This window comes from Delphinus delphis, chromosome 19, assembly GCF_949987515.2.
Source record: "Delphinus delphis chromosome 19, mDelDel1.2, whole genome shotgun sequence".
NCBI lineage: Eukaryota > Metazoa > Chordata > Mammalia > Artiodactyla > Delphinidae > Delphinus > Delphinus delphis.
Genome location: NC_082701.1, coordinates 49,911,805 through 49,926,315, shown reverse-complemented (window position 1 = coordinate 49,926,315; position 14,511 = coordinate 49,911,805). Strand labels below are relative to the sequence as shown.

Below are 14,511 nucleotides of genomic sequence, written 5' to 3'. Positions count from 1 at the left end.
ACACAGGCTTACTTGCTCCACGGCATGTGGGATCTTCCTGAACCAGGGCTCGAACCCATGTCCCCTGCATTGGCAGGCGGATTCTTAACCACTGCACTACCAGGGAAGTCCTGTTTACTCGGTCCTTGATCTTCTGCTTTGCTTGGTGAGGTCTTTTATCTTTCATGACAGGGAAAATGTTACCTACTTTGTTTATCTAGATAGATAGTTTTTCAGGATTATCAACTTAATGTAAGGTATTCTGGATCTGGAATTTCTTGGTGTCCAGTGGTTAGGACACCGTGCTTTCACTGCTGAGGGCCCGATCCCTGGTCAGGGAACTAAGTTCCCACAAGCCTTGCGGTGCAGGGGGGAAAAAAAAAAAGATATTCTGGATTTAAAAAAAATGTTACTGAGATTTCTGTGCTGGTGTTTATTATTGTTTTGTTTTGACATGTTCTCCTGTGTGACTCCTGGTCTGAGGCAGTTTCCTTAGGTTGTTAGGTACAGGGTCTTTGAGACTCAGGAAAGCTCTATCTAGAAAAATGTGCATGCAAATTCAGGGAACTCATGGACCATCTGAAACTCATCTTTGGACCTCTGTAGTCCTTTACACGGTCCTGAAATCAAACTTTTACCTATAAAACAAATTACCAAGTAACCCGCAATAACCTCTACCTCATCACATCCCTCAGCTTTGGGGATGAAGCTATGCCAAGACTATCCGCCTGGGTGAACCCCTGAAAGTGAACGGGAGTTGGAGCCTCAGTAAAATCCAGTGGGAAGCGGGACGTGGTGATTCTGGTGATAACCTGAGGAGAGGAGCCTCAATAACGGGGCCCCTGCACATTCATCAACCACCTGCTGAGCCCCTACAACGCGTTGGGACCTGTGCAACGCGCGGGGGGCTAAGCGCTAAGAGGCTGGTGGGGACTTGAGCTATGCAGGAGAGGTCAGCGCTGCGGAGTGGGAATAGGCGAGAAGGCTTCGATTCTCCCACGGAGCAGGAAGCCCGCCTCCTCCCTGAGAGCTGGGGAGCGGTGGCCGACGAGGCAGGCGCGGCCCCCTCCTCGAGACCCAGGACGCGAGCTCACCCCTCTGCACCCGCTGGCCGTCCCTGCCACGTCCTTTTCTCCAGCCCGGGCCTCGCACTGGGGCTCGGCCGTGACTCGCATCTCTCCTGCGGTGCCGCTGACGAGAATGCTGATGTTTATTTGTACTACGCTTTGCAGACAGTGTTTTCATCGGTGGACCCAACTTTGCCGGCACCGACGAACCTCTAAGTCATCGAAATCGCTCGGCCACCACTGCCTCCGGGACCAAGAGGTACTGATAAGAGCCTCATCGAGCCCTGAGGCTGGGGCCGCTCTCGGAAGCCTGGGGACCCTTGTCCGTGCGCCACCTGGCGGGCGGGGGCGGGCCGGGGCGGCGCGCGGCGTGATTGGTCGAGGCCCGGGGTGCCTTTTTGCTGGTGACCGGTGGGGGCCGGAGGCTGAGGTGCGAGAGGGCCCCGAGAGTGGGCTACTGCGCGCTGCTGACCCCGAAGTCAAGTACTGGGGCGCCCGCCGGACGGGACCTGGGCTGGCGTCTCTCAGGCCGCCGTGATTTGTCGTTTGTGAGGACATTTCACATCCCAGGGTGGGATCTATTCCGCCGTTCCCTGATGTTCATGGAGTCCTTGCCGCGGCCCAGGTTCTTTCGAATTTCCAACCAGGCCAATTAAGATACTTATCTAATAACTAATTATTAAAATTTAATTTAGTGGCAGTGGGAAAGGACATACTCAAGGTACAGAAGGCAGGTTTGGCTTCAGAAAGAAGGAAGAAAGCACTATCCTCTGAGGCTGCTGGAGGAACTGAGACGACAGATGTGGAGGGAATGAGCACAGGGTGGCCAGCAGAGTTGATTATTTGAGGCCTTTTGCTAAGAAGGGTGATTAAGCATTGGAGTGGGCAGATTACCCAAAACATCATCTAGAAAGGAGAAAAATGCTTCTGTGCCCCTGATCTGCTGGTTATGTTGGCATTCTCTGAGCTGGGTTGTGGTGGGGACAGGGCGGAACTTTAGTCACAGGACTATAATCCACACTCCACTCCATTGACTCCCAAGTGGGAGGAATCCCAGGAGTGCAGCGAATGTGGGAGAGACCCGAGGGGTCTTCATGCGGTCGGGTGGAGCTGAGATTCTCTGCATCAGAGAGTTCACACTGGTGAGCAACCCTGCTAATGTAATGAATTCCACCTTCAGACAGAATTCCCACCTTGGAATTCATCAGAAAACTTGTACTGGAGAGGCCCTTGGAATACCAATGCGGAAAAGCCTCTGATCAGAACTCTCACCAGTTTCAGCATCAGAGCATCCACAGTGCACAGCGATCTGGGGATTTACTCACTGTAGGACACTTTCATTCCGACCTGAAACTTTGCTCTGATCTTTCCTCTTCTCTACTGATGTCACTAGACTGGAAATGCCCTTTGTGCCAGCTAATTTTGTCCTGCTCCTTGAGGACAGGGCTACCTTGTTGTAGAAGAGCGTATCGCATTCAGCCCAGGGTTGCCACTCAGAAATTAACCAATGAATGACTTAAATAAATAAGAGGCCATAAATGATGAATTGGACATTTCAAATTTAATTAACTGAATGTAGAATCATAATGCCTTTGCTGTCCTTTATTTTTCTATGCAGATCCTTTATCCCCTAAAATGATGGCCATGGCATTAAAGGTCTATATCACCCATCTAATATAAATTATATCTCTTTATGTGATATGGGGACACGTAAAATGTTAAACATTGAACCAAAACCTTTCTTTAGCTGAGGGAATTGATCCACTATACGATTTACTCAAATACAAGATAGCCACAGATTGCTTTAAACACACCTCTTCTCCTTGCAACTTTCAGCACTGAAACAAAACAAAACCCAAATCAGATACTTCACCTGTACCATCCTCAAAATCTTTCTTTCATAAGAGGCTTTGTTTACTTCTTGATCTCGTTTCTGTTTTTATACATTATTTCCATCTTCTTGGATATATTATATTTTTTTCTTCATGTGAGCTATATCTTAAATGTATTTGCTGGGATTCAGTATTCTTACTTTTGCAGCTGCTTCAGCATCATCACAGGATTATGTTTTCTTCATATGTAGTAGTATGCTCAGGATAATCTTGAAAATTAGTTGTTCTTGTGTGTTTTGTTTTGTTTTGTTGGCTGAGCCACACAGCTTGTGGGATCTTAGTTCCCTGAGCAGGGGTTGAACCTGGGCCCTCAGCAGTGAAAGCGTGGAGTCCTAACCACTGGATGGCCAGGGAATTCCTTGAAAATTAGTTTTTAAATGACTTGTTATTGAAAGGATTAGAATCTATTGCAGGACAAACCATATGTTGGGAGCCTCACTATCTACAGCAGAACCCTGCCAGGCTGGATGTTCTGTCCGTTGAATACAGGCAACGCCTCTTTAACTCCTTTCTTTCTTTCTTCCTTTCTCCCTTCCTTCCTCCTTCCTCCTTTCTTCTTTCCTTCCTTCCTTCCTTTCTCTTTCTTTCCTTCTTTCTTTCTTCCTTCCTTCCTTCCCTCCTTCCTTCCTCTCTCTCTCTCTTTCTTTCCTTCCTTCATTCCTTTCTACAGAAATTTATTTTCTCACTGTTCTGGAGGCTACAAATCCCAGATTGAGATGCCAGCCAATTTGGTTCCTACTGAGAGCTCTCTTCCTGGCTGTGGGTGACCATGTTCTCACTATGTCCTCACATGGTGGAGGGAGAGGGAGGGAAAGAGGAAAGAAGGAAGAGAGGGAGAGCGGGAGAGCTTCTTTTTCTCTTAAAATGTTTTCTCAGGTACCTTGGGGAAAAGTGTCCCTTTTTTCTCTCTATGCCACATGGACCCGTTCATTAGCTAGAAATAAATTCCAATTAAGCAAAGAAACAGCAGTAATGCAGGAAATGCAAGTGAATCAAGGAAAAAGTAGCCATTTGTTTTTAAGGCAAACAACCAAATAACCAGTGCCACCAGCCTGTAAAGACCCCAAACACACCCAGAAATCCCTTCAGAATTCATCGTGGATTGTCTAATCTTGGTTATTCCCTGAATTTCAATTTCCTCATCCATAAAGTGGGGAAAATACCCACGCTTCAAGTTTGTGGGAGTATAGTACAAAATGGTATATCTGACAGTCCACTGCTTTGTGTATAGTAGGAGCCCAATAAATGCAGTTTCTTTTTCTCTTTTACCCACTTTCTTTCTCCTCTGATTTACCCCAAGTTAAAGATGCTTTCCCACAAGCGTTAGAATTCAAAGAGAATAAAAATTGCATCTTAACCACTACATTGTACTTATTTTTATTTCCTGTTTTTTTTTTCTTTCTGTGTTTTGTCTTAAATGTACATTATTTCATCTACCTTAAGGACACTAAGTAGCCCTTGTGAGTTGACATGGGAATCTAATTACCATTATAACACTGTTTCTTTGTCAGGGCCAATGTATTATGTTTGCAGGTCTACCACAGAAGATTTCTTCCTTTACAAGTGGGAATTCCATTGTGAAGTGCTTATAGGAAAAGTCAAAACTTCTTTCTACTGCTTATAAGTTTTAGTTCTTGTTTCTAAAATGAAATTCCATATCTCAGCCAATTCTGCTGCCTATGTATTTATTACTGGCTTTAAGCAATTCAATTTTGATAGTACCTTGGTGTATCTGCCTTCACGTTTCTTCTGCTTTGTGTTTGTTGAACTTCTTGGATCTGTAGATTTATAGTTTACAGCAAATTTGGAAAGTTGTTAGCTGTTACTTCTTCAAATGTTTTTCTGCTTTCCTCTTTCTTCCCCTTGGGACTCTAATTACACATGTATTAGGTTGATTAAAGTTGTCTCACAACTTACTGATTGATGCTTTGTTCATCTATTTTTTTTAAAATGTATTTTTTAATCTCTGTATTTCATTTTGGATAGTTTCTATCCAGTACATTTTTCATCTCAGACATATCTTTCATCTCTAGAATTCAGTCTGGGTCTTGTTAATATCTCTTCTCTGTCTTTCTCCGTGCTCATGTTTTCCTTTACCTTTTTGAACATACGGAGTATAATAGCTGCATTCAGTGTTCTTGTCTAATAATTATCATCTGTGTCATTGCTGGATCTGTTTCTATCGATTTTTTCTCCTCATTATGGATCATGTTTTCCTTTTTCTTGCATGCCTTTTTGATTGGGTGCCAGGCATTGTAAACTGTATGTTGTTGGGTACTTTTTTTTTTTTTTTTTAATTCCTTTAAATATTTTTGACCTGGGAAGCCCTAAGCTAACATTTTTTAATGTTACCTGTTCCGGTCACTGGGCTAGGTGTTATTGAATTTAATCCCTATCATGACCTATGGATGGGTACTATTATTTCCCCCATTTTACAGAAGAGAAAGCTGAGACTAGGAGAGTGATTTACCCAAGGCTGAGTTATGTGTCCCACAGAATTCATGTTGAAGTCCTAATCCCCAGTACCTCAGAATGTGTCTGCATTTGGAGATAGGGTCTATAAAGAGGTAGTGAGGGCTTCCCTGGTGGCGCAGTGGTTGAGAGTCCGCCTGCCGATGCAGGGGACACGGGTTCGTGCCCTGGTCCGGGAAGATCCCACATGCCGCGGAGTGGCTGGGCCCGTGAGCCATGGCCGCTGAGCCTGTGCATCCGGAGCCTGTGCTCCGCAACGGGAGAGGCCACAACAGTGAGAGGCCCGCGTACGTAAAAAAATAAAAAAAAGAGGTAGTGAAGTTAAAATGAGGTTATTAGGGTGGGCCCTAACCCACGATGACTGGTGCTCTTATAAGAGGAATTTAGGCCACAGATATGCAGAGAGGGAAGACCATGTGAAGACACAGGGAGATGGTGGTCATCTGCAAGCCAAGGGGAGAGACCTCAGAAGAAACCAACCCTACCAACACTTTGATCTTGGACTTCTAGCTTCCAGAATCTTAAGAAAATAAATTTCTATTGTTTCAGCCGCCCAGTCTATTGTACTTTGTTCGGGCAGCCCTCATGAACTCACAGGATCACCACAGCTAGTGAGTCCTGAGCTTTGGGATCTGTACTGGCTGCCTGCCTGCAGAGCCCACCACTGCTGAACTGACCACTGCTGCTGAAAGGGTTCTCTCAACTACAGGCTGCCTATCAGCTTCCTGAGAGGGGGAACAATCTGTTTCTTCCTCTATCTCCTGCTGTGGACAAAAGACCACACTCGTTAGCAGGTACAAGTTCTTTTGTTTATTCAGCTGCACAGCTAGGGGAACTTTCTGCTATCAGTGAATTCCAAAATGCACATGTGAGCAGGGCACTCATACATAGAAACACGAACAGATTATGATTGGACCAGTATGGCACCTTTAAATCCCAGGAGCCCCTCTTGGATACGGAACTAGTTCCTGTAATACAACCAAACTAAGTATACAGAACCTCTGCTGTTGGAATAGCTTCTTTTGCACTAACGAAGTCAGAAGAGATGGCCTCAGGTCAACATTTTGCCTACAAATTATTCTGGTTTCAGCTCTTTTCAGTGATGAATACAGGGTGCTGCAGTCAAAATGATGGCTATTTCTGGAGTGACCACCACCAAGACCAGAGCTCTAATCCATACCCTTGACGTCTTGACCACATCATCTGCCTCCCAGATCCTGCTCTGCCCTTTCAGGGACCAGGACTCTCCTTCGCCAGTCAGTCCGCAGCACCAGGCTGCAGAAGTGGGGAGATGTTCCATGGGGTGGAGCACGCTCATGGTCTTCCCAAATTTGTTCTCTCCTTCTCCAGTTTTAATTGGGCAAATTGTCACCCTGCTAGAGGTGTTTTCCAGCCTCCCTGGTAGGTAGATGTGGCTGTGTAGTTGAATCTTCACCAAAGGATTGGGTCCCCTTCTGCGACACCTGCTGAAAAGGAAATTGCCAGTCCTTGAGACCATTACTTCACTCTTCCTGGGAAATGGAATGTGGATACGGTAAGGATCCAGCATCAACCATGCAGACAAACACATCCTAATCCAGGGGACAGAGGAGCAAGGTGGGTCCCTGACGTACCTGGTGAAATTAAACTGAGCTGTCCCTTAGACCAGGGCTTGAAAAAAATTTCCTGTAAGGGGCCAGAAGTAAATATTTTAGGCTTTGTGAGCCACAGTCTGTCACTTAACTCTTCTTTCCTGCTTTTTACACTTAAAAAAATGCAAAAACCATTCTTAGCTTGTGGGCTTTAAAAAAACAGGCCGCAAGATGGATTTGGCCTGTGGGCTGTTTGCTGACCACCTGCTCATGTCTGGACATTTATGTGAGAGAGAAATAAAACTTGTATCTCAGAGTCAGGGAAGGCCTCTCTCAAGAGGTGACACTTAAGTGGAGATCTAGACAAAGTAAAATGTGACTTATGTAACTATCTGGGAGGAGAGCATGGAGTTAGGGAATGGAGAATGAGGACAGAGGTCCTGAGGTGGAAAGGAGTTTATAACACGGGCCAGTTAGCAAGTAATCACCTCCTCACTCCAAGTCTGCCGTCCCCTGCCGTACTCTATGAGACTGGAGCTGGAACTGTCGACATCTCCCCTTTGCCAGCTGGCACAGTGTCAGGCTTTGCCAGTAAAGGGCACTGGAGGGACAAAGCAAAGAGGAAGGGGCTTGTCCTTCTGGTAGTTTTCCTTCTTGTCCTTACAGTGCAGCACCCGTCCTCTGGTGAGTTTGCGGGCACCTCGACCAGTGGCTTCCTGCTCTGACCTGCAGCGCCTTGATGAACTTCACCAGCCAGTGTCAATATTTAACAACTAGTTAAAAAAGAAAAGCCCTGATTTGTAGCATTCCTGATTTCCACGGCATGAATACTCTCACCATGACCAATTTCAGTGCAGGCTGGCGAAAAGAAGTGCAGAACTGGCTGTTGCAAGCCTGTACAGACCAGCTCGCACATACCCCTGGGGCAGCCACACCTGTCCAGTCAGGCCTGAATTTCACCTGTCCAGTCTTGGGCTGGGGGTGCGGGGGAGGGTTGGCTCTCCTAGGTCTGCTTCTTCCTCTGATGCTCTCCCTCAGTCCTAGAGGTAGTAGCTGTTCCCCATGCTGCTATTCCTATATTAAGATCTCGTTACCTCCTTTAACAGATAATCCCCCTTTACTAGCTAGCACTTCTTTGTATTAAACGTTTCCTGCTCAAAGAACAAGTGTGGTTTCTGTCTCATGCCTGGACACTTGTAGATGTGACCCTGTCCCAAGAGGCAGCTCAGTATGGGGCCGAGGAAGGGCCAGGACCAAAGGCCCATTCACAATAATACTAATATAGGATGGCACTGCCTGCACAGCTGCTCTGTGCCAGGCCCAGAACCCTAATGAATTCGGCATCTTGGCTGTTACTCGCAGCCAAAGGCATGCTAGTTGATACAGTCATCTCAAACAGAGGGCATGAGGCGATGAGCTGAAGGTGGGACTAGGTAAACATTTTTTCCTAAATCAAGAAAGACACAGGAAAAATCTTAAGGTGCTTATAACTTTTATGGAATATAGTCCTAAAACTGATCAGACAAAAGTACAATTCTGTCTGGAGACTTTCTCACCCACAGTCCATTGGGAAGGCTCTTTTCTGGCATGAACTCTCTGATGTCTGATAAGCTCAGAACTCCATCTGTAGGCCTTCCCACATTCTTTACATAGGAAAGGTTTCTCTCCACTGTGGATTCTCAGATGCTGACTTAGATATGAGCTTTGACTGAAGGCCTTCCCACACTCATTACACTCGTAGGGCTTCTCCCCTGAATGAACCCTCTGATGTTGAACAAGGTGAGCACTCCACCTGAAGGACTTCCCACACACATGACATTCGTAGGGTTTCTCTCCTGTATGAATTCTCTGATGCTGAATGAGGTTTGAGCTCTGGTTGAAAGTTTTCCCACAGTCACTGCACTTATAGGGTTTCTCTCCAGAATGGATTCTCTGGTGGATTATAAGGTGTGAGTTATAAATGAAGGCTTTACCACATTCACTGCATTCATGGTCTTTCTTCCCTGTGGGAGTTGTCTTAAGGGTGACGACCATCTGCCTGAAGCTTTTCCCCTGAGCGGGGGACTGCTTCAGCCTTTCCCCTTTGAGATTTCTCTGCTGCTGCTCTAAAGGGGCCTCAACTTCAGAGGCAGCTTCAAATGTAGAGGTGCTGGTGGTGAGTTTTTCTCTGAGCACCTGTGATTCCACGTCAGTAATGGGTGGTTCTGGCAACGACCCTTTGTCCTTGGGCTCTGCATCATCATCTGCAACAACTGATGGAAAATGTAAATATACCTGTTCTGGATGTATAGAGAAATGACACTTGGATTAGGATTTCTGGCATGAAAATAAAAGCTTAAAAAATATTCAATATACACAGACGAGAAAATTCAGAAGGAAAGTCATTTAAATATGAACACTGGTCATCTGTTGGTGATGGGATTTTGTAGGGGAGAAGGTTTCTCCTTTTTTCTCACCCCTCCCCCTTATCTGTTTTTTCTAAATTTTCCTTAACGGAACACTGCAAAAATGTTATTTGAAAAATAAATTTCAAGGCAGGACCTTCTTTTTTAGGATTTACTCTTAAAAAATATGAGCAAAAATAATATTTTCAAGAAACTGGGGAGTGATGTTGTGTGGGAAGGGGAAAATGAGAATCACAGGTTGAGGGAAAAGGGACGTTCCTAAACGCGCAAAGACCCTGCTCCTCCTGACTCCGTGACCTTCACCTCTTCCCTGTCATTCCCTGCCCCACAAATCTCTAGCCACAGAAAAGGATCCCCAAGCAGCTGGCTCCTTTACTGAAGGGACGACTGCCTTCTTGGTGCTTTCTGCCTTTCCCTTTGACCTGCTCCTTAAAAAATGAAGAGAAGAGTGCTTTGCGTTTTGGTTTTTAAAACATCTCTAACGCTTTTTGTCTTTTAATTGTAATGCTTTCTGTAGTCTAAAGAGGACAAAAAGCAATTGCTATAAGGTAATGCAAGACTTTAAAAATACATTTTTTTTCAGGTTAAATGCTTGTGGTTAAAGAAATCTGAAACATGCTTGCTGAAAAAAAAAGTCAAACAGTAGTTAGCTTTGAAGAGAGACTTACAAAACAGAAGTAAAGGAGACAAGGAGAACTCTGCAAGAAAGGCAAGGAAGTGCTGGGAAATAAAAACATACTTATGGAGCAGACACTAAGATTAATCTCCATTTCTAGTTTTTCCCATTTTGTTGCCAACAAGAATTTGAATTTTCATAGGCTTTTGTCTGATGGTGGTGGGGTTGTGGTGTAAAATGAAGTATTTAAATAGAGTCTTCTTGATTAGCAAAATATTCATGTCACGTTCCCGATGGTTCATGAGGTTATACAGCACTCAGCAAGGCCAGTGTGTGGTCCTGAGGCTCTCCCTCTAGAGTTTGCCGTAGGAAGGAGGAGAGGATGTTTGTGGGGATGAAGGCAGGCCGGAAAGGAAGTTTTTGTGGTGAATCTGAAGGGCAGAAGTGTAGATAGAAGAGAGTATCAAATAGGGTTTTTAGGTGGGGCGTAGGTGGTAGATAAAGGTGATGACAGGCTGTGTCTCACGCGGAGTGTGTTATGGCTTAAAAAGTATGTTTTGGGAGTCATGAGAAAGTTGAAAAAGATTTCCAGGCTGGCCTGTAGCCCAGGGCAGTGGAGATGATGAGGCAGGAAGTGAATGAAGTATTTTCTGGTCCTGTTTTAGGGCCCTCTAAAGCCCGGAGATGCTGGTGAGGCTTTACAGCCAGGTTATGATTGAAATTTAATCCTTACAGCTACTACATGAGGTAGGTTATTGTTATTCCTAATTTTGTGAGTGATGAAACAGGCTACGTCTCTCACCTAAGAGGTAAGAATAGTAAGGGCAAGATGAGGAGAGCCAACTCTTGACCACCTCCTCTGTGCCCTTTATACCCTCTCCTCCTCCTCTCCCTCCCCACAGAATCCTGCTCCTCACCACGCTCTGGGAAAGGCTGGGTCTCCTTAGGCTGGAGCTGGATGCTTGGTTTCTCCTGGGCTGCTCCCACAGGCTCCTTCTCCTCCCACGGCTCTTCCTGTGCAGGTCCGTGTACCGGGCCTGGGACCTGGAGGTGATCAGGCACCACTCGGTTTCTGTGGAGCCAAAGCTTCCAAGGAGACTTTGGAGAGCCTCCTCAGAGTCAGCACAGGGGCAGGAAGAGGAGCTAGAGTCTTATTCAGGACTTGAGGGCAGAAAAAACACACAGAAACACACACTCACTGCTCTGCCTGGCCCAAAAGAGTTTTGAACTTGGCAACTCCCCCTACTGCTGCCCCTCTGTCCAGCCTGAAGGTCATTGATCTGGCTCCCACAACAGATCGTATGTTCCCCTTCCCACCTGCAGTCCTGGTTCATCAAGTCCTTTCTCTAAATCCTCCAGCACAGTCACAGCCTCCTCTCCACTCTCAGGGTGATGTCCCCGCACCCAGGACTGGAGCTTCTCCGGTAGGATGGTCAGGAATTGTTCCAGCACCAGCAACTCCAGGATCTGCTCCTTGGTGTGCCTCTCGGGCCTTAGCCACTCACAGCAGAGCACCCTTAGTTGGCTCAGGGCCTCCCGGGGACCAGGAGTCTCCTGGTAGCAGAGCTGCCTGAAGCGTTGGCGGAAGATCTCCTGACTGGGAGAGCGGTTCCCATGTAGCCTGGTCTCACACTCCCAAGACTGTTCCTCTTCCTTTGGCTCCATCATCATAATCTTCTCTTGACCCTGTGTATCCTGAAGGGCCAGAGTTTCAGCTGCTGTTAGTGATCCAGCCATCCTAGCCTGGACTGGCTCTGTAGAAGGCCCATACTAGCAGGAGTCTTTCAGGGGCACCCTGTAACATAAGTAGAAATCATTCTTTTTTTTTTTTTTTTTTTTTTTTCTGTACGTGGGCCTCTCACTGTTGTGGCCTCTCCCGTTGCGGAGCACAGGCGCCGGACGCGCAGGCTCAGCGGCCATGGCTCACGGGCCCAGCCGCTCCGCGGCATGTGGGATCTTCCCGGACCGGGGCACGAACCGGCGTCCCCTGCATTGGCAGGCGGACTCTCAACCACTGTGCCACCAGGGAAGTCCCATTCTTTTTTTTTTTTTTTTTTTTTTAATTCATTAACACACACTCAGAATCTACCAAGAGTCAAACCCTGTACTATACCCTTTAATACTTTTTTCTCCATTCCTCTCCAGATTCTTATTCCAGTAAGAGTCATTGCCTTTGAGATACTTACAATCTGGTAGACAGATATGTAAAGAGTTTGCTACACTAGATAATACAACTAGATAAATGCTATAGCAGGAGAAAACAGCAGGAAAAAAAAAAGTGTTCCGGGATCCCACTGGAAGAAACAAGTCTTAAGCAAAACTCAAGTTTCCAGAGCTCAGAGCTGAGGAACGTTTCAGTGCAAGGTGACTGACTCTCAGAGGTATTGAAGAGGCAGCCTCCTCCCAGATGGCCTCTCCACTCTTTCTCAAGTTTCTGTAGTGGCCACAACAAAAGAAAAATTTAAAATTCCTATGAGGCAATCTTATTCAAACGCCCAGGATCTGTAGTAGGGTCCTGAGATGCGGCTGCTATGGGCAAGACGTGGTCTCGGGTAAGGTGTCCAGCGTCAGGAAAATCTAAAGGGAAGGAGGTGGGACGCGCCCAGAGGCCATTAAAGGCACACAAACAGGGGCGCTGGCCGAGGACAAAGGAAGCACGGAAGACGAGCGCAGAAGGCTGTTTCTCGGGGTGATGTTCCGGCGGCGCCAGCCCGCAGCTGAACTCCTGCGCACGGCACTGGGCAGGGGACCGCCCGATCGCCTGGGGAGGGGGCTGTCCTCCATACCAGTTACAATTCCCCGCCCTTCACTTTAACCCCTGGGATCTCCAGAAAAGAGAAGAGGCGCACCGGGCCAGCCACCGCCCTCCACAACACGTGACGTAATCCGTGCAACCGGGCGCGGGAACCGTGGGGACCCGGACCCCGTTCCGCGCGGTCTGGCCTCGGCTCCTCACAGGGTTGCCTGCGGGGTGTGCTCACTGCAGAAACCGCCGCTGCCTTCCGGGACTGGCCATAGCAGCGCGGGCCAAAGAGCGACACCCGGGGCGCCGCCGCTAAGACTCACCTCGCAGGTCCCGGAGCTCCCATCTGACCACTTCTGCGTAGCGCGGTTCCAGCCCACCCGCGGGGGCAGGTGTGCGCCTGCGCACCCGCGGCCGCGACCTCTCCGGTCGCGGAGGGCTCTGGGAATCGCAGTCCTTGGACAGGGGAGCGGGGCCGGTGTGAGCGGGCCTTTTGGCTTAATGGCTGGAGGGCCTCGCTTTTCTGTTCAGTTGTAGGCCCAGGGGCCGTCCAAGCCGATTTAAACGGCAGGGAAATTCCAGCCTGTGCGTGGCCTCTTTGCAGCGTTTCCTCCTCTGCGTTCTGTTTTCTCGTTACATCTTCCCAGACCTGATTAAAGGGTCACAGCCGAGGAGGAAGTTACCCCCAGGGAGAAAATATTCCCAACCACCGGCCTATGCGTGTCCGTTAGTAAATAAAAAACAATTCCTGCGGAGGAGTAAAAAGAAATGTAAGGTTGCAGTTTACTGGGGTAGGGGAAAAAGGACTTGTTGATAGAGGAAATCACTGCCATCTTCTTTTCCAATAATGAGAGAAATATGCGTCTGATTATGAGTTCTAGGGGAGGTAACCATTATGAGAATGGAAAAGTACAGTAGAACGTCCAAATTAACAAGGGAAAAAATAGGATGCACTAGAACTTGAGCAAACTAGTAAAAATCAGAAAGAAAAGAATCCAACTGGATCAAAAGAGGAAATCAAAAGCGAAATTACAAACTCTTGAATTCTGCAGGGGGGATCAGGAAAGCCTGAGATAAGAATTTGGACAATTCATTAGCTGTTTAGGGACAGGCAATAAACAGAACACTTCGTGGTAAAATCTATAGGACCTAGCAACAGCCATGCTTGAAAATGTATAACCTTAACTACCTCACTTGTTAATGAAAATAGATATAAAACAATTTAAGTCACCTTAAGAAACTTTTTTTTTAAGCTAAATTTTCTTTTTTTTTAAATTAATTAATTTATTTTTGACTGTGTTGGGTCTTTGTTGCTGCTCCCGGGCTTTTTCTAGTTGCAGCGAGCGGGGGTTACTCTTCGTTGCAGTGCATGGGCTTCTTATTGCGGTGGCTTCTCTTGTTGCAGAGCACGGGCTCTAGGTGCGTGGGCTTCAGTAGTTGTGTCTCGCGGGCTCTAGAGTGCAGGCTCAGTAGTTGTGGTGCACGGGCTTAGTTGCTCCGTGGCCAGTGGGATCTTCCCGGACCAGGGCTCGAACCCGTGTCCCCTGCATTGGCAGGCAGATTCTTAACCACTGTGCCACCAGGGAAGTCCCAAGAAACTTTAAAATCATAGTAAAATAAACCCAAAGAAGCAAAGAAGAGTGAATCAGTAAAGATAAAAGCTAATTAATGGGGACTTCCCTGGTGGCACAGTGGCTAAGACTCCGCGCTCCCAATGCAGGGAGACTAGATCCCACATGCTGCAACTAAGAGTTCACAGGCTGGAA

The 14,511-nt window shown here is 47.0% G+C and overlaps 1 protein-coding gene across 3 annotated transcripts; it reads right to left on the bottom strand.

The window, feature by feature from the left end:
• Positions 1-6,157: 6,157 nt before the first annotated feature.
• On the bottom strand, positions 6,158-13,118 carry ZNF232 (zinc finger protein 232). 3 transcript variants are annotated; one of them, XR_009516974.1, is made up of 5 exons: positions 13,069-13,118; positions 11,320-11,797; positions 10,920-11,046; positions 7,470-9,260; positions 6,158-6,876 (listed from the first exon to the last, which is right to left on the bottom strand). XR_009516974.1 is itself a non-coding variant. In XM_059997212.1 (4 exons), the coding sequence occupies exons 2-4, from the start codon at positions 11,737-11,739 to the stop codon at positions 8,500-8,502; spliced, it is 1,308 nt and encodes a 435-aa protein (XP_059853195.1). In that variant the 5' UTR covers positions 11,740-11,797; positions 13,069-13,118; the 3' UTR covers positions 6,158-8,499. The 3 variants fall into 3 exon arrangements, 1 of the variants encoding a protein (XP_059853195.1); XR_009516973.1 differs by having other exon boundaries at positions 6,158-6,873; XM_059997212.1 differs by having other exon boundaries at positions 6,158-9,260.
• Positions 13,119-14,511: the final 1,393 nt, after the last annotated feature.